Below are 25,130 nucleotides of genomic sequence, written 5' to 3' on the forward strand. Positions count from 1 at the left end.
TGACTGAATCAGGTTCAAAAATTTTGATTCTTACAGTCAGAACTCTAAATTTATTTAGGACCCTTTTACCAATGGGACAGCCTCTTCCCATACGTCTCCCAAAGAGTGTTATGATCAAGTAGTCAAAACCTACTCAGGTTTCCTGTCCCAAAAGAAGTAAAACTGGCTTAGTTAAATGCTCTTCCTGATGAGATCAGGCCATTTGGAACTTCAAACAATTCTGGAGGGCCTGTAGGACAGGTCTAGTCGACCAGGCCTATGGTTGAGCCCAGGAGATAGGATCAAATAGATCAGGATTTCTCAATGACATTTTTGAGAAACACTGGCATTTCTTAACAGCCCTGGAAGGGCTTCTCAACCATATTCTGTACAATCACACCACTCTTGGGAGTTGTTGAAGCCTGAAGAAAGTTTCAGGGGTTTCTCAATGGTAAAAAAAGCATGAGACTGGATGAAATAGATGCTGGCCTCCCTGCTTGAAAGTACATCTTTCCAAAGGAAACAAAAATGAGCACTGTTGACCCCCAGAAAACTAATTTAAATGAAGGATAAACAGGTTTTAAAAGATGTTTTGAAACCTAAGTGACATTCAATGAATGTGTTATATGGTTGTTTATACTAAAACTTGTACTGAATGTTTATAAAGCCTGTTGTTATTTACCCTGAGCCATCCAGGGAAGAGTGGATCATAAAATAATAATTATTATATTATTATTTTCAAGGAAAATTGAACAATGTGATACATTTCTATGGGCCTCTAAATAAGGTGTTCCGAGCCCTCCTACTTGTCACATTGTTTCCTTTTGGGGTAAATTCAAACACACAAGAACCAAAAAGACTTCAAATGCAAATAGAATGACCAAGTCATCAAAAAGAATGTGAAGCTGAAAAATTCCATCAGAGTCATGGGCTACTGTGGCAAGCCCAGCACAACCAAGTTCAAACTAGAGAGTTTCAGGAGAATTCAGGACCAATGACAATGTCTAACAAGTCTAACAACATCACACCAGCAACTCTCCAAGAAATGCAATCTCAATATGGCATGCAAAAGCTTCTCCTGGGCCCATTATGCACAGCCGCCGAAACGGCGATTTCGGGTCACATGGAAAACGCGGAGGGGGAAGACGCGACGCATACCGGTTATACACGGGGCGGGGCGCGACGGCGGCAAAACCCAGAGTAACCGATTATGCACGCGCCGATCCGGGCGCCGCTTCTGGTTGCGCCCCGCTCACCCGGAAGCTGCGCTTTCTTCCGCGTTTCACTGACGCGGCTTTTTCGGCGGCATGCACCGAAGCTGCAGCCGGTTGCAGCCGGCTCTGTGCGTTATCGGTGATTTTAGTCGCCGCCATTCCACCCCGAATGTGCGCTAAAACCCCCGTGCATAATGGGTCCTGGGGTCATTTTGTAATATGCTTGTGTCTGTTTTCACCTAAGATACTCATTTACTTTCCCACATCTCTTGTTTTAATGATATTTGTGGGGTGCTTGTCTTTATGAGAGTGGCAAGAACAACATTTGTGGCACAATTTTTTTTTCTGCACAAAAATCCTTGCATTAACTTCTCATCCTATTATTTGGAGAAGCTGCCTCCCTCCTTGAAAATTTGTAAAATGGAGCCCTCTTCCCATTGTCATCCATATAATATCCTCTATCCAATATGGCTTTTACCCATGAGAGTCCCACATTGTCTAACATAGCTGTTTTAGTAGTCAGAGAGGATCTTTGCTCCTTTTTTCACTAGCTGGTTGGATACTGTCCAATGTGTTTAATGTGTCCAGGACCGAAGCGTTGTAAAGGCAAGAATTTTAAAAAATTGAACATTAGTGGTCCATCTTGTACATCCATTTCCTTTATATTCTTCAAGAAAAAAATGAGTTCTATAACTTTATGAACTAAACTCTGGAATTGAACTATGCATGAAAAAAATGTAACTGTAGGGATTATGATAACAGTTTCATTCGAAATCTCCAGAGACAGCAGTATTATGAAGCAGAGTTCTGAAATCTGTCTGCCCATTCTTTAGAAAGAGGGCATATATGAATTGGGGGTAAGATCACATAAGCCCCTCATTTTGAATAAGAAATGTTTGGGGTTCATCAAGAGCAGTACTATGTCCCTGCTGTTTGAATCTCTGCTTTCCCACCTAAATAATGGACTGCAAGTTATCTATTGGTGCAGCTTAGCATTGGTAGTGAGGCTTAATTTTTAGTTCCTTGAAAATTCTTAACAACTGATTTTGGCACCTGTGATTAATTGATTTCATTTCTGTGGTAAGTAAAATGCTTCACATAGTTTAACAAGAAGGAATACCAAGACTGTTGTACAACAATATCTGTTCCCTTATAATAGATAGCTAAAGTATAGCACCCTTATACTTGTGGACAATAAGTTAAAATAGATTTCCCTGATATTATCTTTGCTTTTAGCTCTGCACTATTACTATTCATTTTTAAACAGTTAGGATTTTTTTAAATTAAATGTCAGTGATTTTGCTAGATTGTGGCTATATTGATTTTAAAAAATTAAACAATGAAGTCTTGTGAAGTCTTATTTAATGGCAAATCCAATTGCCTTCTAATAATCTTTGCTATTTCTATATTTTGGCTGTTGGCAAGATAATTCCATGTACCAGTCTGTAGTCTGATGGTAAATTCAAGTTATAAAATCTATTTCCATTATGTAATAGTGAATTGTTATTTTGTATAAGTACCACTAGTTATAAATGGAGTAAGAATTCACATTAAAAATGCAGTGACACTTTCCAGTGCCATCATGAGCAAATTCATGCCCTTCTAATCCCATTGAGTTCAATGAATTTAAAAGGATAGAACTGTGTTTAGATTAGGATAAAACTGTTTTATATAAATGTTCAGGTTTGGCTGATTTTTGCCAAAATAAAATTAGTTTAATTAGATTGTCAGATTCAAATTTTTCCACCCCAATCCATCACTTTGTAATTTGATTTTTGAGGTTTTTTTAAAAATAGAAATGCTGTTTTGCATGACATTACAATGTTGAATAATCACTTTTAGTCATTATAACTATTAGTACAACAGGATAGTAAGATATAGGAAAGATTTTTTAATTATTTAAAAATTATTGGTTATGATTTATAATTTATAAGGGGAAATGAGAATGGATTGAAATTTTGAACAGGAGAATTAATGGGGTTTTTTTGTATATTCTTCAACAAATACAGTTGGAAGTTATTATTTGTAAATGTTATATAATCTATTAACATGTAATTTTGGAGATGGCTAAATGTATTTTTTTGTAATGGATTATAAATAAAATTTGAAATTATTAAAAAAAGGATAGTTAGATATAGGAAAGATTTTTAAATTATTTTTAAAATTATTTTTACGGATTCTCTTGAGGGGGATATAACTATTTCAGTTCAGTTAATACATTTGCAATGCAAACAGTTCAGAAAGACAGGCACAGTTTTAAGCAGAATTATATTCTTCCAAGTCCATTGAAATAATTGAGCTTTGAGGGGTGTAATTCTTCCTGTGATTATATTTCACTGTAAATAACACTTTGTTCTGCCAATAAGTTAACAAAAGTTACTGCTGGCAATCAGGAGATGGTTATTCTCTTCAACTCCATTCAACAAGCACACATCATGAGAAAAAGCTAGTGATAATTCTGGTTCTGTAATTTTGAATTATGGGTTGAAACTTTCCACTCCCCCCCCCCATTATTTTCTTTAGAATTTTATCAGGGACTTGAACAGGCTGATTTCTCTCTCAGCCTCACCCAGCTCACAGGGTGCCTGTCGTGGGGAGAGGGAAGGGAAGGTGATTGTAAGCTGCTTTGAGACTCCTTCAGGTAGAGAAATGCAGCATATAAGAACCAACTCTTCTTCTTCTTCAGTAATATCAGGGCTTTCTCAACCTCACCTCCCTTACATGGTGTCTGTTGTGGGGAGAGGAAAGGGAAGGTGATTGTAAGTTGCTTTGAGACTCCTTCAGGTAGAGAAAAGTGGCATACAAGAAACAACTCTTCTTTCTTTCTTTCTTTCTTTCTTTCTTTCTTTCTTTCTTTCTTTCTTTCTTTCTTTCTTTCTTTCTTTCTTTCTTTCTTTCTTTCTTTCTGTTGCCAACATTCAACATGTTCTTGAGCTCATACAGTCCATTTCAAACATTTTTCACTTTCAGTTAAACTTCCAAAGCCATGCAGGATGCTTTGAATATATGAAGGGACCTAACTGGTCTGTGAGTAGCCTGTCGTTGCCCCCCCCTCCCCACCAGCATTCATTATCATGAAAGGGAAATCTGATAGTGACTTCACTGTTAGATAGTGACAAACTGAAGACCTGCAAATAACCATAGAAAGGAACAAAAGTTTTGGGAATTTCTCCCACCGCTCAAAAATCTTCCCCTTCTGGATTCTTTGTGATCTCAGATTCTTGACAAAGTTGATTACCTCCTTTGTATTTTAACTGATTATTATTCATCATCTCATCATCCAGCTGACTCCGGTCCATAATATACCTTCATATGCAGATTCAGGTGGGTGGGTGTGTTGGTCTGAAGTGGCAGAACAAGGTCTGAGTCCAGTGGCATCTTTAAGACCCAAAAAAATTTATAAACTTTCACAGAATCACAGAATCATAGAGTTGGAAGGGGCCATTCAGGCCATCTAGTCCAACCCCCTGTTCAATGCAGAATCAGCCCAAAGCATCTTAAAGCTTTCTTATGCAAGCCTATTTTGTCAGTGCTACATGTAGAGAGGAAGCAAGCTGCTGAAACCCAGTACTAGGAGACATCAGCAGAGGATATAATCTGGATTTGATCTCTAATCTCTTTTACTTGGTCCTGCACAGCAACTAGGTTTGCCTCAGTGTAAAACAGGATGTTGAAGCTGAGGGATCATCAAGCAGAATTTTCCTTTTATGTTTTCATTTTGCCTCATCTGAAAGTAGTTCAGATAGCCATGTATTTGTTTATTTTGATTAATCTATAAAATATATTTTTTTCAGCATAGCTTGATTTCTCTATTGCCTGTGAGTGGACTGTTTTTGCAGCTTTTATTATTGCAATGGGTCAGGCAGATATATATAGAGAATTACACATATATAGAAATACTACATTTGTTACTACTACATGAGTACATACTACTCAAATACTTTGGCCACCTCATGAGAAGGAAGGACTCCCTGGAGTCTAATGCTGGGAGCAATTGAGGGCAAAAGATCAAGGGGACGACAGAGAATGAGGTGGCTGGATGGAGTCACTGAAGCTGGGAGCAATTGAGGGCAAAAGATGAAGGGGACGACAGAGAATGAGGTGGCTGGATGGAGTCACTGAAGCAGTTGGTGCAGGCTTAAATGGACTCTGGGGAATGGTAGAGGACAGGAAGGCCTGGAGGATCATTGTCCATGCGGTCGCGATGGGTTGGATACGACTTCACAACTAACAGCAACAGCATTTGTTAAACGGCCTTATTCCACTCATGGAGGATAATCCTCTTTCGATGTGCTTTGGCAGCTGGACTTTCCTGTGCAGAACAGGAAAGTCTGCTTTGAAAGTGCATTGAAAGTGCATTAACCATTGTGTACAGAATGGGCCCAGGTCTCAGATGTTTCAAGTGTTTTTACTGTTCTGCATCATCAAACTACCATGTACAACTTCACCCAAACAAGTCTTAATGCTGATTTATATGCAGTGAATTTTTCAGAATCAGTGGACTGTAGGTTTATCTTGGAAAGCTTCAAGGGAAAGAAACATGAAGACTACTTCAGAACTAGCTTTTATGGGATTTATTCACATAGTACCCAGCTGCCTAAGAAAGTTTGTATATGAGTTCAATATTCTTGGGCATTCAGGCATTCTTGGGCATTATGAGTCTGAATCCCAAAAATGCTACTTTTATATACATACATATATATCAGATTCCTATATAATAGGTGCTGCCATATTGGATGCACTTATTCACAAATAGATGTCTCAGAAGTATTTGCTTCAGTTTAAGGATATTTGAAACTAACATAAGCATTTTCTTCCACATTTTTTTAAAGGGAAAAAACTGTATTAATTTTTGTTGTTGCAAGATTAGCTCATTTTCTTTGATTTGTAATGACAGTAGGTTGGCTCCTAGCAGCTTTGCTATCGGCACATAAGGAAAAAGGACTGATGTCATTTATATCCCTTTATTAGTACAACATCCATCTCATATGGCTCTTCATCTATCCCAGTGGTCCCCAACGTTTTTATCACCAGGGACCGGTCAACACTTGACAAACTTACTGAGGCCCGGGGGGGGGGGTAGTCTTTTGCAGAGGGACGTCACCACCACCGCCTGAGCCCCTGCTTCACTTGCTTTCCTGCCGGTGCCCCTGACTTCCCACCACCCACTGGGGGGGCTGCCGGCAGCAGCTGCACAGTGCCACGCAGAGGGGGAGCCCCAGCCATGGCAGCCGCTGGAGAGCATCAAAGGTGAGCCAGCGGCAGAGTGGCAGGGCAGCCCCCGAGGCAGCAGCCAGGGAGGAGAACAAGGAGGAGCCACAGCCCAGTACCAACTGATTAACGGACCGGTCCCGGTCTCCGGACCGGGGGTTGGGGACCACTGATCTATCCCAAAAACCCATTTCCCATCAGAGTTTTTCCCATGGCCAAATATTGACTCTTGATGGTTCATGCTGAGTAGAAAGCACAGTAGGTTAAGAACATGTAACTCCTTAAATTCACAGTGCATTTAATTTTTCAGGTTTGTTCTTTGTATGTAAAAGGGCTTTGTATGTAAAAGGGTATGTAAAAAGGCTCTGGATTGCCAAAAGTAAAAATAGGGCACTGCTAAATTAAATGTTATTTCTTCCTGCAAAGGAGTATCAATGAACATGTTGGCTAGATTTTTCCCAAACTGATTTAGACAAACAAAAAAGGCTCTTGCAAGTAGCAAGCACAATTGTTTTCAGATAAAGAGCAGCCGCTAATTAGAGCGGCCGCCGATTGATGATGCGTCCGGGGCTACAGAACAAGGAGCGACGGCCGGGAGCGTGCTTGCCATAAGCACACATGGCACAAGGGAGAGGGCGGGGCCAGCAGGGCACCTTTATAAGGCACCATGTTCAGCCAGCTTGGCCTCTCTGCCCCGAATCACCTCTGGAACAGTTTCCCAACCTTTCTCACTTGTTTCGGGCTATTGGCGGAAGACTTGATGTTGAAATCGTTACGTTGAATTTGTCGCAATTGCGGATTAGGGAGCACAGGAGGAGCCTGCTTGGCAGGGAGCCAGGATGTGAACTGGACTCCCTGAGGTGATGGGGGTCTCATTAAGGGACCAGCTGTTAAGAGCAAGGCTGATCCTGCTGGATGGCCAAAAACTCTAAGCCAAACAACTGAGGGAGCCAAATGAGATGGGTGTCCGTTGGCTCCTGGTAAGGTTGTTTCCCACGTGAGAGCCTCAGAGGCAAGGGACCAGCCTTCCTGGTTGGGTAAGGTGGTCCCAGGGTTCCTCTAGGCTCCGGGTTGAGTGCAGCCGGACAGCTGTGGGGTGAGGGTCTCCTCTAGGTGCAGCAAATTGGGCCAACCCTTTGTTATGGGTTGGACACAATAAAGGCTGCGGCCATGTCAATGCCATTCCAGAGTGTTGAGTATTGTTTGGTCAGTCCCCACCTGCAAATCATTCTTCTGAAATGTTTTGGATGTCGGCAATCTAATTCCATTGATGCGTAATCTAAGTGTGAACAGGATCTACTCGAGCTGTTTCCATTGTACAATTTCAAAGTTTTACAAATCTTACTGATTTCAACGGGGAATGGGACTTTCCAGTGGCATCCTAAGCAGACCTTCCTAATGGACTTCTAAGGCCATTATCTCCAAAGGGGTTAGAAGGCTATAACTGTGCTTAGGAAAGCATTGTATAAATGGCTGAATCATGCCAAATTAAATATTAATGATGTTGTCAGATTCAGATTTTCCCACCAAAATCCAGCACTTTTTCCTCCTTTGAGTACTGTTTACTGGAACTTACTCCATAGCCAGACTTTTTCATGAGGTACAATAAAGTTGTAGGGAATTTTTTTGAATATGGGAAGAACCTTAACTGTTCTGTGAGTGGCCTCCGCTTCCATGCATTCATTATCATAATGGGAGGATGGAGTAGTGACTTTACTGTTATTTAGTGATTAGTGACAAACTGGGGACCTGTGAAGGGGCACAGAAAGGGACAGAGATTTTGGAAATCCTCTCTACCCCCTCAAAATCTCCCCTTCGTGGATTCTTCATGACTCTCATCAATTATCATATCATCTAGCCATGGTGAATAAAAAGGTAGAAAACTTCTAAATATCAGTATCAACAGACATAATCATAGGAAGTCCTTTGTTTATATGCTATTTTAGTTGGTCCTGCAGGGCAACTGGTGTGAAATGGCATGCTGGACTACAGGTGTCAACTAGCAGGGTTCTTGCATTATCTTTCTGACCCATCAGAAGCTGGTTTATTATTCATCTGTTGATGTTTTGGGGTCACTTTACAAAATCACATTTTTTAGCATAACTTTTGGCAATCTGTCCCTTCCCGGTGACAGGCCTCTTTTTGCAGCTTTCATTATCCTCATAGGGTTCAGGCAGTTTACTCTTAGATATAGAAATGTTGTAACGATCAAGGTTAACTAGCTCTGAAAACTTTTAAATATTGCTGTTCTGCATTCACAAAATATGTGTAGCATCATCCAAACTGATATTGATGCTGGTTTATACATAGTGAGTTCTTCAGATCAAGTAGTTCCATATCTGATGTAGTTACTGACAAAAGGGTATCATGACATTTTAAAAGAAAAAAAAAACTATAGTAATATTTGTGTTGCAAGGGTAGCCAATTTTCTCATAAATGCTAATGATAGTAGGTTGGATCCTATCAGTTTTTTTGTTATAGATATCTGAGAAAAAAGGGTTGATTTGTCTATCTCTGGAATGTCCATTTTATGTGGCTTTTTTATATATTCAGATCCCCCATTCCCCAGCTTAGTCTTTTCCATGGCCAAATATTATCTCTAAATGATTAATGCTGTATATGAAGCACAAAAAGCTAAGAATGCCTAGATCCTTAAATTCACAGTGTTTAATGAGGTGGCTGGATGGAGTCACTGAAGCAGTCGGTGCAAACTTAAAAGGACTCCGGGGAATGGTAGAGGACAGGAAGGCCTGGAGGATCATTGTCCATGGGGTCACGATGGGTCAGACACGACTTCACACTTAACAACAACAACAGTTATTTTCAGACTTTTTTTCTTTAGATATTAAAAACTCTCTAGACCAAAATACTAAATTGATACTCAGATCACCTTGTCATCATTTCTTCATTCAATTAAGTACTAACAAAAACTACCCCTTTCTGGTTTCTTCTTCTCCCAGATGAAGAATATCATTTCAACACCCACCAACTTTACGAGAGTGACTGAATTTGTCCTCCTGGGTTTATCCAGTCATCCTGAATTGCAGGTGCTGTTGTTCATGGTATTTCTCTTGGTTTACATAATCATAATGGTGGGCAATATGCTAATTTTCATTATGATTCTGGTAGATTTGTCTCTTCAGACACCAATGTATTTCTTTCTCAAGGTCCTTTCCTTCTTGGATATCTGCTACTCTTCAGTTACCCTTCCCAAAATGCTGTCGAATTTCCTGTCTAAAGATAAGAGAATTTCTTATACTGGCTGTGCTGCCCAAATGTTCTTCCTGCTTTTCCTAGGAGCTTCAGAATGCTTCCTCTTGGCAGCTATGGCCTATGACCGTTACGTAGCCATATGCAAGCCACTAATGTACATGACCATCATGAATGAAAAAGTCTGCTATTCCTTTACCATTCTGTCATGGTTCTTCGGCAATGTTGTATCTCTGGTTCAGACAATTTGGGTTTTTGCCTTGCCATTCTGCAAATCAAATCAAATCAATTATTTTTTCTGTGATATACCACCCCTCATTAAGCTTTCTTGTGTTGACACCTCTACATATGAGATGCAGGCTTTTATAACAACATTTATAGTTATTTTTATCCCATTTTCCTTCATTGTTGTGTCCTACCTTCTGATTATTCACAACATCCTAAAAATGACAACAATGGAAAGTCGTCAGAAAGCCTTCTCCACCTGCTCTTCACACCTCTTGGTGGTGACCTTGTACTATGGCAGTGGTAGCTTAATCTACCTAAAGCCCAAATCCATTTATTCACAGGATAGTAATAAAGTGTTGGCTTTGATGTATACTGTTGTCACTCCCATGCTGAACCCCATTATCTACAGCCTAAGGAACAAAGAGATCAGTGGGGCAATGAAGAAGATGATAAACAAGGCAAAGCACCAACAAATACTTTCCCATGGGGCATAGATTATTCATCATTCTTCTTTGCTTGCGTACAATGTTAAGCTGGTAAAAAAAAATGAAAGTGCTAAAAAAAACCCTTTGAATTCAAACAAGCATGAGAATGGAGCTAATTTAGAAGATATTGGCAGATATCCTGCCACTCTGCTCAATAAATTTTGAAGTCTTCCTCTGAAATAAGGAATCTTTAGAATTGAAAAAACCTGCCTAAGCTGGAGGAAAGTTCTTTTGAGAAACTTCTGTCTTTGCTGTGTAAAAAGGCAGCATGCATGCCACGTTCGTTAAAATTGGATATGAACCCATTTTTCTTTCCAAAGTAGAAGAAAGTTTCTTTGATGGGTAGGCAGGCATCCCTGGCCCCAATAAAGACTCAACACTTGGCTTGGCTTAACATGGCCACAACTTTATTATAACAAACACTGAGTGTTGGCATAGCATGGGAGGAGACCCTGCAGCCATGGTCAGCTGACCACACACACCCATTTATCCTGGCAGCCTTCTAGGTATCCCACAATTTCCCGACCAGAAATTCCAAGATCTCTCTGCTGCCAGGATCCTGCTTGAAGGGAAGTGCCACCTGAAGTACCTCAGAGGGCACACACTTCTGCCGTCAGCATTCCCTCAGTTCTCATTGGTGGCTCTTGGAGAAAGGCACAACCTAGCCTGTCCATCCCATGAAGTCAAGAGGAACAGCAACAAAGCCTGCCTACATCTCTGCACCAGGCTTTGGCTAGTAATGAATCTACAATAGAGAGATAAGGAATTAAGCTTTATTAATTATTATTATTATTATTATTCAATTTGTACCCCACCAGTTCCCAGGAGGCTGTAGGACAAAATAATATGAAACTGAATCCAGATAAGACAATGATAATTCTTCTTGAGCTGTCTGATACTCAAGAGGGATTGAATCCACTTATCACTGGCACATTCTGTTCCAGAGCAGAATAAGATCTTGGGATTCCTCATAGATCTTGCCTTGCAGTTTAAAAGCAGGTTGGGAAGGTGATTTTAAGCCACTTTGAGACTCTTGATAGAGAACAGCAGCATATAAAAACCAATTCTTCTTCTTCGAGCAGCTGCATCTGATTCACCAACTCTCTCATTTCCTAGATTCAGCTGATCTGACCAGGTTGATATATGCTTCTGTGACCTCATGACTGGATTACTGCAACATGCTGTACCTGGGGCTGCCCTTGAAGACAATCCAGAAACTAAAATTGGTTCAGTATACAGCAACCCAACTATTGTTAGGAATTTGCCACAGGGGAAAATGTTGCCCATTTTGAAATAGCTCTGTGTGCTGCCAGACTGTTTCCAAGGACCATCTGAAGAACCATCTGATTCCATTTGAAGGACCATCTGCTTCCATATGTCAACTACAGTCATCAGGTGGCCATCTGTTGGTAATCCAACAATTTAGACCATCTGGAATTAACCAGAGTCTGGACTTTTACCATCATGCCTCTGACTCTATGGAACACGACTCTTCTTTGGAAATGTGATGTGACCCCTCTTTGGAGATCTTTAGGAGACACTGCAAGACTCTTTGTCAGGGCTTTTAAGCAGGGTTGAATGGCAAGCATTTTTAAGAGGGGATGGGGAAGAGATTTCATGTCTGCTATTTTATTTTTGTATTGTTACTCTTTTTTAACTGAATATCATTTTCACTGTTATTTTAAAACTCTTCAAGCGACAAGGAAAGGTAGAATATACATGCTTTAATAAAATTTAAGTAAATCCTTTTTATTTCCCATTTCCTTCTCTTCTTACTCACAAACCAGCCAACTTCTCCCCTTTCTGCTGCTTTCCCTACTTCCCTTCCCCTTGTAGCCTCCCCCATTCTTTTCTATCCCTCCCCCAGCTACAATTTTCTCATCTTCTCCCAATTTCAGATTCTCCTTTTCCTTTCAGCAGAGGAGATGTGCCCTTCAAAGCTCCCATTTCTTCCAGGGGTACTATAGCCAGATGATCAGTTATAATTCTGGAAGACCATGTCCCACCTGGAAGTTCTTTTTCTTCCATTTAAGAACTTGAATGACCGTCTCTCCCATACTGCCCATATGATGATCTATAGCGGTAATGGTAACAGTATCTCCTGTGCAAGCACTGAGTCATGTCTGACCCTTGGGGTGACACCCTCTACTGTTTTCATGGCAGACTCAATATGGGGTGGTTTGCCAGTGCCTTCCCCAGTCATGACCGTTTACCCCCCAGCATACAATTCTACTATACACATACCTTTCCCCATTTAATACATGCAAACACAGACTGAGATTTTTTGGGTTGTAATGATTGTTCAGCAGGTAGAAATTCAACAAACAAAGCTGATAATATATTACATTTCTTTACACTGCTATTTTATATCTCTGGAAGGGTGGGAGAGGACCACTGAATTCTTGATCATATTATGGTCTCCAGGGAAAAGTAATAAAGTGTAAACATTTATGGAAGTATCTATACAACTCTTTTAGATTCTCTTAAGGCCTACCACAGTTTTCTTTTAATCTTGTTCTTCGCCTCTTACCAAGAGGGGTAACCATATGGCTCACTTGAGATCAGAAGTCTAGATACATTTCTGTATAAATCTTTTTAGGGCCTCCTTCATATCTCTGTTTCGTAAGCTATATATCAGAGGATTGGCTAGAGGAGTGAGAACAGCATAAAAAACAGAGAAGACTTTGTTTAATGCTTTGAGCCTTTCATTCCTTGGAAGCACATAAACAGACATCAGGGTCCCATAGAAAACAGAAACAACAGTAAGATGAGAAGAACAAGTGGAAAAAGCCCTTTTCTTCCCAGTGGTTGATGGGATTTTCATGATGTTCCTGATGATGAATAGATAGGATGTGACAGTCAATATAAATGGAGGCAAGGTGAATATCGATGAAAATACTGTGGTCACAAGCTCTGCCGTTCTAGTTTCACTGCATGAAACCTTCATTAATGGAGCTATGTCGCAGAAGAAATGGTCGATGTCTGTGGGCCCACAAAACACTAACTGTGACATCAACAGTATATACACTGACATCCCTATGAATCCATTGACCCATGACCCAGCTGCCAAGTGGAAGCACACCTTGCTGTTCATAAGAGAGTTGTAGTGCAGAGGCTTGCAGATGGCTAAATATCGATCGTAAGACATCACGGCTAAGAGATAACATTGGGTAGCAACTAGAGAGGCAAAAATATAAAACTGGGCCATACAGCCCCAAATAGAAATGGTGCTATGCCCAGTCAAGCAGCCAGCAAGCATCTTGGGCAGGGTGGTAGAGACAGTGCAGCTATCCAAGCAGGAGAGGTTACCCAAGAAGAAGTACATGGGAGTGTGCAGCTGCTGTTCAGAAAGTACAAGAACAATGATGAGAATGTTGCCGGCCATAGCACAGATGTAGATCAGCAGAAACAGAACGAAGAGAGGAATCTGCAGATGTGGTACATTCCCAAATCCCAGGAGATTTAAATCTGCAATGACTGTTTGATTTCCTGATTTTGAATTTCCCATTCCTTTGTCTTGAAAACAAAACAAAGATTTTAAAAATTGGCGTGGATCCAGCCAACGTTCTCCACCTACTCTTCCAGTTATCTTCCGCACTACAATGTAGGGAGGACGGTTATGAGGAAAGGGGCATTCCCAAACAACTCAAAATGGCAGGTGCAGGGGGAAACCTGATTATATGCATTTCCGCATTGGGCAGTCCCGAATTAGACCTCATTAGATCTCACTTTAAAAAAAATGAAAACTTACTTCCTCTGATGTGGGGCAAGTGAGGGGGCAATTCAGGACAATTCAGGACAAGGCCTGAAGGAGCCCATTTTAGTGCGGAAATGGACAAAAAGATGACCCTTTAAAAATGCAAATCCAAACAATATCCCTGAATTTGGAATGGCAAGAGCCAGGCTGGGTTTAATGGTTACAATACTGAACTAGCATCCCAGAGACTCAACTTGGAATCCCCAGTCTGCCAGGAAAGCTTACTGGGTGACTTTGGACCAGTTACACACTCTCAGACATACTGCGGAGTATGAGGATAAACAGAGGAAAGAAAAATGATGTCAGCTATTTTGAGTTCCCACTGGGTAGAAAGGCGGGATATAAAAGCAAATGAATATATAGCTGTTTGGGGTCAAGAAGAAGAGTTCTTATTAGTTTTCCAACCAGACGCTGTGTAATGCCTTAAAGATCTGTTTTTAAAAATGGTAATGCATTGTGAAGAAAAGAATTTGGAATTACTAAAGGCCCTGCAAATTTATGGGGAATGATTGGACAGTAGTGTGTAATATAGAGGAAATCCATCTGTTGATGCATATAGTATAACAAAATCCTCCTTATGAGGTTAAACCTGAGACTACCATGCTTCAAGTTCTGTTACCTCTAGTCACCCAGCAAATGACTAGGTTTGTTCAAAACAGCTGATATATACCATATCAAATAGGCTATCATATTTAAAGAAGAAGACTGCACTCTGTATGGCTTTCTATGTTGGTGAGATCTAGCCTGATTCAAGACAGCATCTTCCACCACCCTTGTTTATCAGTAAAACAATGGCATAATGTGCCAAGAAGTGCCCATCCCCTTCCCCTGATCTGATACAAGCCATTGCCAGGGTCTAAAAGATATTGCACAGCACTGAGGGTTTCTTCTTCCCAAGTTACACCTGCTGGAGAGTCAATGATATGTTGTTCTGGACATGCCCTCCATCACTCCTGGTGAATCAGGATACTTGCCTATTGTCCCAAACCATGATTAGCAACCTACCCTATCCCTGCTAAACTAGATATGGTGTAAACAGTCAAAGACTAGGCCTATATAACCAACCACCTTTAAGATATTATGAAGCAAAGAGGGAAAAAAACACACACCCCCATTGGCCAATCTGAGGAAACTGAAAAAATTCTGCCTGTGCCCCAGATAGGTGGCCCACTAACCCATGACCTCAATAAGGAGGGAAGCGGGCTCAGCATCTGGCAACTAAAACCTGAGCAAGGAATGTCTGGCCAGGATATATGCTATTCCATCTCACCTCCCTATTGGCTGGTTCCCAAACCCAGCTGGCCAATGATGTCTTGTGCCTCATTTTAAACATGAAGATGGAAAAAACTACACTCCTGCATTAATGCTTGGGAATTCCTGTGTCTGGAAACAATTTTTATTTGCATGCTACCCTTTTATGTGGGAAAGGCTACAGCAGAAAGATTTTGTGTGTGGGATTGTTCTTGTCTTGAAAGGTGCCTCAACCAGGGGAAAAATCCTATTTTGCCAGTTAGCTCAATGTTTTAAGCAAGAATTGCTTCTCTGTTTGATAAAGAGATGTTACTCTGTAACATCCTTATCAGATAACATCCTTGCCTTGATTTCCAGCGTATTAAAAGGAATTGACATCATAGCATTTACATTGGCAGGTGTGTTAGCTGATGAAGATATTACGAAGTATCATTTTAGGTTTAGATGCAACCAACATTACTGTTGGTGAAAAAGGAGCACCTTCTGACCCCCCTAAAAACTGTGCTGCGAAGTAGGGGATATCCCTAGGGATACCAAAGGCATGTTGGATGGGAGATATAATATGGAGAAAAAATTAACTGGTGTAAAATGTTACAAGGTTCAACCTAGAAGTGCGTATTTGTCTAAACTAAAAAAATACTTGAAAAATGCCTAATTAATGGGGTGTTAATTCAGCTCATTATTATTTATTTATTCATTTATTTAGCTAGTTTGGGGCTATTTGAAATGGCCACGACTGGATTGCCAGATAGCTATCAAGAGACCTATCAAGATGTAGAGTTTTATAAAATACATTCAGACTTGCTTGCTGCAAGAATGAGAAGCAGAAGGAAATCTAGTCTTCACCCCAGCCCCACCTTCCATCCTCCCAACACCTCTTCCTCCGTGGTCTCCATCCTTAGCCTCCTGATGACCTGCCGCCTCCCTCTTCCCACCCATATTGTGGTGGAGGATAGGTCTTTCTCTTACCTTCTTCAAATAAACCTTCACAGTTTGGGGATTTTATGATTGACGGAGTTGAAGCAGCCAGTGAGAATGATGGCTTTCCTTTTTGCTAAAGAGTCAGCAACCATTCATAGTTAAAGAGCCAAATGCAGTCAAAATTCAGAGCTAGAGATCGAGGAAAAACAAGGATAAGAAGACTCATGGGCATAACTGCAAATCATCACATTAATGATAATTAATCTGTTGATTAATAAATCATAAAGCTTCCACAGCCCAGGCACTGGTTGTTCTGAGTGTTTTATTAGCGAGTGGTTCACATGAGGTTTCTCAATAAGACTTAAATGTACACAGGGTATGATGTACTTGGCTTATTAACTGATGTATGATTCTCAATTGGAATACTAGCATCTATTCCTCTCTAGCATTTCCTTTGTTCTAAATCATCTGTGAAAAATCCTTTAGTCCCACAAAATCTTTGCCTGTCCTTCCTGTCACATACAGGTTATTCTAGCAACCCCATCTACCTCTAACATAAAATCAGAGTCCAGTAGCACCATTAAAACCAACAAAGATTTATTCAAGGCGTGAGCTTTCGAGTGCAAGCACTCTTCGTCAGACTAAGAACTGACCATCATAACAGTAGGAATTCCCTGCCAAACCGGCCAATCAGGGAATTATCATGTAGCTGTGTGTGGATGCTGTGACATAGTTTACTAATGTAACAGGATTAACTTTTGCTTATATATTCCTACCGTTATGATGGTCAGTTCTTAGTCAAAGACAAAGAGTGCTTGCACTCGAAATCTCACGCCTTGAATAAATCTTTGTGGGTCTTAAAGGTGCTACTGGACTCTGATTTTATTGTCCTACTGCAGACCAACACAGCTACTCATTTGAATCTACCCTCTAACATAGCGTACCTTAAATAATTCATTTTCTCTTTTTGTTCTGAATTGAGTTACATTTGCTTCCAGAATCACAGATTGTAGGTTTTTCTTCCATTGGATAGTAGACATCATCTGGTCCTGACCTGTGCTGTGCTATTCAGAAAGGAAATATTTCTATTTCATGATATCTACTACCTATTATATTTCTGGTTCCCAAGAGTGATTTTTCTCTTTCCAGTGATTTGGGAAATGGAATCTCTCTTAATGGCAAGAAATCTTACTCCCTCTAGGGAAATCATTGAACTGCAGCTCCTAAAGAGGGAGTCTCATTTGTAAACATGAAGCTGCTCAAGGCTAGGGAAAGAAAACAGGAATTTAAGATACCGTATTTGCCGGCGTATAAGATGACTGGGCGTATAAGACGACTCCCCAACATTTCCACTCAAAATATAGAGTTTGTTACATTACATTACAGTACTATGGGCTACTATGGGCAGCTATGTCTATCCCAACGTGAAGTGCACCCGGCGTATAGGATGACCCCCCCCAATTGGAGGCATGTTTTTCAGGGGGGGAAAGTAGTCTTATACGCCAGCAAATACTGTAGGCCAATATGGAGGAGAGCTAATAATTGCTACCATGTGGGGGACTATGAGAAACTTGTGGAGAAGAAATCTCATTTCCCCATTAAATACTTCTTCCTCCAGCCTCCCAACACCTCCTGCTCATCCCCCAATTACCCTCCACCTCCTCTTTCCACCCTGCCTTCCTCCATCATATCTTCTAACTGGGTCCAGTAGTGAATAGCAGCTATACTAGTATAAAGGTAAAGGTAAAGGTATCCCCTGTGCAAGCACCGAGTCATGTCTGACCCTTGGGATGGCGCCCTCCAGCGTTTTCATGGCAGACTCAATACGGGGTGGTTTGCCAGTGCCTTCCCCAGTCATTACCGTTTACCCCCCAGCAAGCTGGGTACTCATTTTACCGACCTTGGAAGGATGGAAGGCTGAGTCAACCTTGAGCTGGCTGCTGGGATCAAACTCCCAGCCTCATGGGCAGACAGCTTCAGACAGCATATCGCTGCCTTACCACTCTGCGCCACAAGAGGCTCAATATACTAAGGTTTTATTTAATGATATGCAGATGAGGTAGGTTAATAGTGATCAATGTTATATGAATACATGGATCAATAAGGGGTATTTTATATTCCTAGCCAAAAATATAAAGGCAGATATAGAGGAAGAGAGAAAGATATTTTTTCCCTACTACGTGTCTCATACCCATGAAAAAAAAATGGTATCTCGTAGGTCATTAATGATTTAATTAAGAACTTGAAATTTTCCTTGGTTGCTTGGAAATGCAGATGTCTGAGAGGGAAATATAAAGCAATCTATTAATGAAAATAGCTGTGTCCTGCCTTTTCCTCACTCCTCTCCCCCCCAAAAAAGCAATGACTGAATGAATTCTGCTCCAGAATATGAACTGTGGCAGGATGATTTCTGGGCTAGACCTGGGGATATCCCCAATTTGCTTTAAATTTCACCTTGCTTATTTAAAGGGTTTCGTCATGGTGGTGATGATCAGTGAGGCTATCCTGTTCTGCTAGTCTCTAACTTTTCCATAAATATATTGGCAAGTTCAGGGGCACCTCTGCATCCCATTGGTGTTTCAGAAGTTTTCCAATTATATTAATCACCACATTGAAAAGTTTTTTTTTTTTTAGACATAGCTCAGCAATGAGACATAAAAATGTAGGCGAGTTCCAATTTTCTCTTCTTTCTAAAGTTTCATATATTACTTCCAGTGCCTCATTTTGTGGGATCTTCACTCTGTGGTTTTACATTATTAAGATGGCGAAGGAAGTCCATTGTGTGCATCAGGTACTGTCTTATAGTGGGGACAAATGGTTTAATGAAGTGATCTAAATACATGGCTAGGGGTTCCAGGATTGATCCACACCCTGACACAATAGGCCTACCAGGAGAAGGCAATTTAGAGGAGGGAAAGATAGTGTGGAATACCCTGGCAACTTTTCTCTTTAATCAGTGGTGTGGGAGATGTTCCTTCCACAAGCAAGTTGCCTTAAAATAAAGTTGTTTGTTTGAAAATCTTCATGGTCTGCAGTGTTTTCTTTACAAGGCTGGCTTGAGATCCCTGGGAAGAATAGAGGAGGGTTTAGGGATGAGAGAAAGGAGTTAACCTTCAGGCTCATTGTTGATGTTTCCTGCCTCAGAGCCTTCAAGGAGCTTTGGTGGCAATGCGGGTAACTACAGGGCTCAATGGCTGGGTTGCAACAGGAAAATGCCAGGATAAGAAAGATGGGCATATTGTGGCCTTCATGGGACTTTAGGGGGAGGGAGGTACAGGTGGCCTTGAATTACCTTTAGGTAACTGCAGAGCTCCAAACTTTGGCATCTATTATCTAGTGGTATTAATCACATTTATTTGCGTTCAGTTAATGGGATCAAATAATGGTTACTGGCCAGTAGAATGGGAACACAAATGTTGTGGGTTTGTTGTGGGAACATTGGAACAACAGGGCCTTTTTGAGTCTGCTAATATTCTCCTTGAAATGGTTCTTACATGCACAATGTTTCTAGAGACAGTGGCGCCAATCCGGCCCTGTTTTAAATCCATCCAAGAGAATCTTCCTCTTCTTTAATGGACTCAATCCACCACTCAGGCCTTGAAAAGATTTTCTATTGGGGTAGCATTGTCTGTGTGTCAGGGAGGAGTTGGTCCAGAAGCTAAAAATCACTGCTGCAGACAAAAGTGATGTCAACTGTGCACAGGTGTTGGACCCACATCCTCCCAGAGCCAGGCACTCAGCCCAAAATTTTAGTCATGGTCCCTGTTCGGACACCAAATCTGATGGCCCTGCAACCTGATCAAGGTCCTTTCACATAGTGCAATGCTCTTCATTAACACACTGAGTGGAAACAAACATTTTAAAGTTTTATTTTTTGCTACAGTAAAGAATAAACAAAGAATTCTCCAAATCTGTGTCCCGTACAGTGTTACACAGGAGGCAAAAGTTGGTTGACCGAATCTTAACATTTTTGAGTAATTTTGGAGAGGATGCTCATTTGAGGATCCAACATGCAGTCTCATTGACACTTTCCCAACAGGTGTCCAATCAATAAGAAAGTTGTAATCATTTCTTTAAATGTCACTCCATCACTTTGGACCCTTCCCTCAGCTGGGGTTGACTCTCAGCCCATGCTGTGCTCCATGCCATCTCCAGCCCCAGAGAGCCTTGCTCAAACAGACTGTGCCCCAGTACCTCCAGGACTTTGTGTGTAACTGACTAAGTGACTATCTTATGGGAAAGGGGTGTTGTGTATGAAGATTTCTTGAGGACCAAGCTTGAGGTCCGAGGAAGGATCGAGATTGCAAGCCACAGATTGTCTTGTGCCTGGCTGGATTCCCCATGGCAGCCAGTCTATTCAAAGGTGTCCCCAAAGCCTGGGTTGGACAGCTCATGGCAGGATCCACTAGAGTTTAACTAATAAACAGCCAATTGCCTGTAGCTGTGGGAAGTTCCCATTGTTCTATTATGTATATATTGTATATATTGGGGGAAATCTTCAGTGCAGTCATGGTACTATTGCACTGGGATCTGATCACCAATAAATGAGTTGAAAGATTCCACTGTCACTCAAATTCCCTGGAGTCTGATAGTCTAGATTCATTTATTTAGAAACTTTCTGAGGGCTTCTTTCATCTCTCGGTTTCTCAGGCTGTATATCATTGGATTGAGTAGTGGAGTCAAAATAGTGTAAAAGACAGCAAAGATTTTGTTTAATGCTCTTAATGTCTCGGTCTTCGGAACTACATAAACAAGAATCAGGGTTGCATAGAAAATTGAAACTACCATAAGATGAGAAGAACAAGTGGAGAAAGCCTTTTTCTTCCCGGTGATGGATGGGATTCTCATGATATTCTTGATGATAAATATGTAGGATGCCACAGTTACTATAAATGGTGGCAGGGTAAAGATGGATGAAAATACAGTAAGCACAAGCTCAATGGTCTTTGTTTCACTACAAGAAAGTTTCACTATTTGAGTTATTTCACAGAAGAAGTGGTCAATAAACTTGGGGCCACAGAATACTAAGTGTGATATCAATATTACAAATACTGACATCCCTATGAACCCACTGATCCAACAGCCAATTGCCAGACGGATGCATACCCTAGTGTTCATAATACAGACATAGTGTAGAGGTTGACAAATGGCTATATATCGATCATAAGACATCATTGCTAAGAGGTAACATTGTGTAGCAGTGAGAGAAGCAAAAGAGTAAAACTGGGTGATACAGCCCCACAGTGATATATGTCCATCCCCAGTTAGGAAGCAAGCAAGCATCTTTGGGAGGATGGTACAAACTGAGCAGCTATCTAAGCAGGACAAGTTACCTAAGAAGAAGTACATGGGGGTATGAAGCTGTGGTTCAGAAATGACTAGGACAATGATCAGGATGTTGCCAGCCATAGCATAGACGTAGATGAGAAGAAATAAACAGAAGAGAGGAATCCGCAGGTCCTGTGCCTCTCCAAATCCCACAAAATATACTTCTGCAATGTTGGTTTGGTTTCCCCATTTTTCGTTTGCCATCTCTATTCTCTTTTCCTTAAAAATAAAACACACCAGGACTTCTTGTTTAAAAGATCATTTTTAATAACCACTCTCACACACACTGTTGAAATGAGACGGATTCAGCCAGCATTTTTACCTGTGAAACAGGAAGACGGCATCCAAAAGGGTATGACAAGGATTATGAGACTGGCATGGAATAATGCCATGTGAACACTCTCCTATAGTAAAGGGAAAGATTATGTGTAAAAACTGACTAGATCTAATCCATCATGTTATAATGGACCATTAATTTAGTGGGATAAATCTTTAAATGGAAAAAAAATTAGAAATGTAAACTACCAGAAATCACAACATGATTTCAATGTTCCTTATCATGCAGGCATTTCAAGCTATTGCAGAGATGAGAAATTAATTCTAAGTCATCACTTACATGTGTTGGACCAAAGGTGTAGGACTTAGAGCAGAATTCTGGATCACACCCAGTAGATTTCAGTCTTGTAACAGTTCTGTTTCAAAACATTTTTAGAATGCCAGGAGTGATGCTGGTTTGGGGACATGATGATGTTCAGCATACAACATCAATTTGTGTTAACCTACCTCAAATCTTTCTGAAGGTACACCATATCTATGCTTACCTGGGAGTAAACTCCAGTTAATATGTGGACACAAATAGATATTATCAATTGTGAATTACTTTTTGTATCCAGCTTCCACCCAGTCAATGTTGGGTTCTCAGAGTATTAATCCTGTTTGGTTGATTCATTCTTTCCCTGCGTACATTGGCTGTGGTGTATATATGTGTGATTTTTCTGATCATCTCATGGTACCATGTAACTGGGAAATGATAGCCACAAACGAGGGGAGATGTTCTACCAAGCAGTCATGTCAGAACTCTCTCAGCCACACAGGGTGACTGTTGTGGGAAGAGGAAGGGAAGGCAAATATATGCCGTTTTGAGACTCCTTCAGGCAGTGAAATGCAGGGTACAAAAATACCTGTTCTTTTTGGTCCATTAAGCACGGAGTAGAAGGTCCGCATTTGAAACGGAACGGCAGCGGCTAAAATCACCAATTATGCACGCTGCAGGCGGCAACCGGGCACAGAGTCAATGTATGCCACCGAAAAAGCCGCATTAGTGAGATGCGGAAGAAAGTGGAGCTTCCCAGGACCAGGGCGCAACCAGAAGGGGCTCTGGAGTAGCCATGTGCATAATTGGATACTCTGGGTTTTGCCACGGTTGCGTTCTGCCCCTTGCGTAAGCGGTTTGCTTCGCTTCTTCCTCCTCCGCGTTCTCCATGCCACCATTTCAGCGGCCGTGCATAATAGGTCTTTCTGAAGCATACCATTTTTCTCACCAACCTAATTTGCCATACAAATATAATGATAGATCTGACAAGGATGTTATTTAGAGTTGTCAACTCCATGTTGAGCAATCTGTGGAGATGTAGAGGCAGAGCACAGAAAAGGCAAAGAGCAGTGAAGGAGCACAATAGGGAAGTGGTTTCCTACAGGCAACCCTCCAAAGCTGATGTTTCCTTCATGGGAGCTGATCTCTTGAGTCTGGAGATCTTTCATAATTCCAAGCAGCTACAAGCCCCCACCAAGAGTTTAGTTACTCGAGTTGTTTAAAAGATTACAGGGCAGTTATGCATGGCTTACTGTTTTTCAGTTATAGGCTGCTTATTATTCAGTTCATAGCATGCACTGTTTGGACTCTTAGGGCTTCACCATCACCTCGTGTGATCTGAGATCTAAAGCATGTGCAGAAATCTCCTGCAAGTGCCACCTTAGGCCAGCCAGGCCAGCATGCTTTGATAGCCAAAAATCTTTATCAGACTATAGATCTTGGACATACCATATACAGTGAAGCATTGACAGTTTTGAGATCAAGGATGAAGAAGGTAAAGGCAATAGCTGCTTACTTACATGTTGGAAACACTTCTGTCTTTAAAATATAGATTGCAAAGTATATCATCTGGTCGTATTCACAAACTGAAGTATGCTATTGAGGCCACTCAGAAAATGAACTTTTATAGGAATCGTGTCCTTTTGTCAAGAGTATTTCGTGTTCTCAAGGGTGTCTTCTTTCTTCCAACTGATTCTTTATTCATAATTTGGTTGGGAATTGAAATTCTCTTAAGGAAATAACAATTTAATCTGCCTTGAATATGTCCTGTTTAAAGATTTGTTGTATTAAATATATTTATTTACAGCATTCTTATCCATGTCTTTTTGCCCAAGGCGACCAATGAAGCTAAAAACAGCATTATGAAGAGCATAAATCAACTTCAAGATTAAAATCCATATCTAAAAATGCAACCAGCACTTAGAGCAGGGTCACTGATATCAGATAAATGGGGAGCATTTTCACCTGCTGGCAGAACAGGTAAGGAATGGTGCTCGATAATTTTGTGGCATGACTAAAAAGGACATCTCTCAGGTTGCTCCCTTCTAACCTCTGAAGATGGAGCACCACCCACAAGCAACCACTTAGATTCAAATATTCAACATTTGCTTCCTATAAACTCCAGTTACACTACCTCCAAACAAGAGCTCTTTTACACAGGAATACACATAGTTCTGGCAGCTACAGATCACCCCCCATATTAATTCATATAGATCCCTAACCCTTTTACCACACATGGTATCCACTCTCTTCCCCCCTAGTCATGATCAAACAGGCCAACCTAGTTCCCCAATTCTAACACTTCATTGAGTTGTTGGGGCTTCAAACTAAACACTGCTTTCCCTTATCACACTGTCACCACTTAGTCATAGCACAGTGAGCAAGGCTTTACAGGCATGTCCATGTATTTATGTGCATTTGCTCCCTCAAAATAATATCACAAACTGTTTCTTCCCATCCCTTCCTATCTTGGATTTTGTTTTTGTTAGAATTTTTTTTATATTTGAAGGAGAAATATCTCCAGAAAAGTTCTAAGTGATTGAAAGGCCTATTTGTATGTATGCTAGGTTTTAAAATAGATAGCCTTCTTTCCAGCAGCAGGCACTGCAGAAAAGAACATATCTGACATACAAAGTTGGACCATAAGGAAGGCCGAGCGTCAAAGAATTGAGGCTTTTGAACTCTGGTGCTGGAGAAGACTCTTGCGTGTCTCTTGGACTGCAAGGGAACAAACCTGTCAGTCCTAGAGGATATCAGCCCTGACTGCTCTTTAGAAGTACGAAGATGAAACTCAAATACTTTGGCCACCTCATGAGAAGGAAGGACTCCCTGGAGAAGAGCCTAATGCTGGGAGCAATTGAGGGCAAAAGAAGAAGGGGACGACAGAGAATGAGGTGGCTGGATGGATTTGCTGAAGCATTTGGTGAAAACTTAAATGGACTCCAGGGAATGGT

The 25,130-nt window shown here is 40.9% G+C and overlaps 3 protein-coding genes across 3 annotated transcripts; 1 reads left to right on the forward strand and 2 right to left on the reverse strand.

Annotated features, from left to right (window-relative positions):
- The first annotated feature begins 9,364 nt into the window (after nucleotides 1–9,364).
- Nucleotides 9,365–10,336, forward strand: LOC143825456 (olfactory receptor 10A7-like). Its single transcript, XM_077313486.1, has one exon. The coding sequence runs from the start codon at nucleotides 9,365–9,367 to the stop codon at nucleotides 10,334–10,336; it is 972 nt and encodes a 323-aa protein (XP_077169601.1).
- A 2,389-nt stretch (nucleotides 10,337–12,725) lies between these two features.
- LOC143825457 (olfactory receptor 11A1-like) lies at nucleotides 12,726–17,299 on the reverse strand. Its single transcript, XM_077313487.1, has 3 exons — nucleotides 17,201–17,299; nucleotides 16,305–16,389; nucleotides 12,726–13,843 (listed from the first exon to the last, which is right to left on the reverse strand). The coding sequence occupies exons 1-3, from the start codon at nucleotides 17,297–17,299 to the stop codon at nucleotides 12,897–12,899; spliced, it is 1,131 nt and encodes a 376-aa protein (XP_077169602.1). The 3' UTR covers nucleotides 12,726–12,896.
- A 3,524-nt stretch (nucleotides 17,300–20,823) lies between these two features.
- On the reverse strand, nucleotides 20,824–21,986 carry LOC143826750 (olfactory receptor 6B1-like). Its single transcript, XM_077315723.1, has 2 exons — nucleotides 21,907–21,986; nucleotides 20,824–21,803 (listed from the first exon to the last, which is right to left on the reverse strand). Exon 2 carries the CDS (start codon nucleotides 21,786–21,788, stop codon nucleotides 20,856–20,858), a length of 933 nt encoding a protein of 310 aa, XP_077171838.1. The 5' UTR covers nucleotides 21,789–21,803; nucleotides 21,907–21,986; the 3' UTR covers nucleotides 20,824–20,855.
- Nucleotides 21,987–25,130: the final 3,144 nt, after the last annotated feature.

The sequence above is a fragment of the Paroedura picta genome, chromosome 16, assembly GCF_049243985.1.
Source record: "Paroedura picta isolate Pp20150507F chromosome 16, Ppicta_v3.0, whole genome shotgun sequence".
NCBI classification, from domain to species: Eukaryota; Metazoa; Chordata; class Lepidosauria; order Squamata; family Gekkonidae; genus Paroedura; species Paroedura picta.

What these genes read in the sequence shown, in the direction of transcription:
- LOC143825457 (XM_077313487.1), bottom strand. Translation starts at nt 17,299, where the DNA reads ATGATGTCTACTATCCAATGGAAGAAAAACCTACAATCTGTGATTCTG. An exon ending in GAGAAAATGAATTATTTAAG is followed by an intron (nt 16,390 to 17,200) that starts GTACGCTATGTT and finishes CTGACTCTTTAG; the next exon opens with CAAAAAGGAAAGCCATCATT. An exon ending in TGAAGGTTTATTTGAAGAAG is followed by an intron (nt 13,844 to 16,304) that starts GTAAGAGAAAGA and finishes TTTGTTTTCAAG; the next exon opens with ACAAAGGAATGGGAAATTCA.
- LOC143825456 (XM_077313486.1), top strand. Translation starts at nt 9,365, where the DNA reads ATGAAGAATATCATTTCAACACCCACCAACTTTACGAGAGTGACTGAA.
- LOC143826750 (XM_077315723.1), bottom strand. Translation starts at nt 21,788, where the DNA reads ATGGCAAACGAAAAATGGGGAAACCAAACCAACATTGCAGAAGTATAT.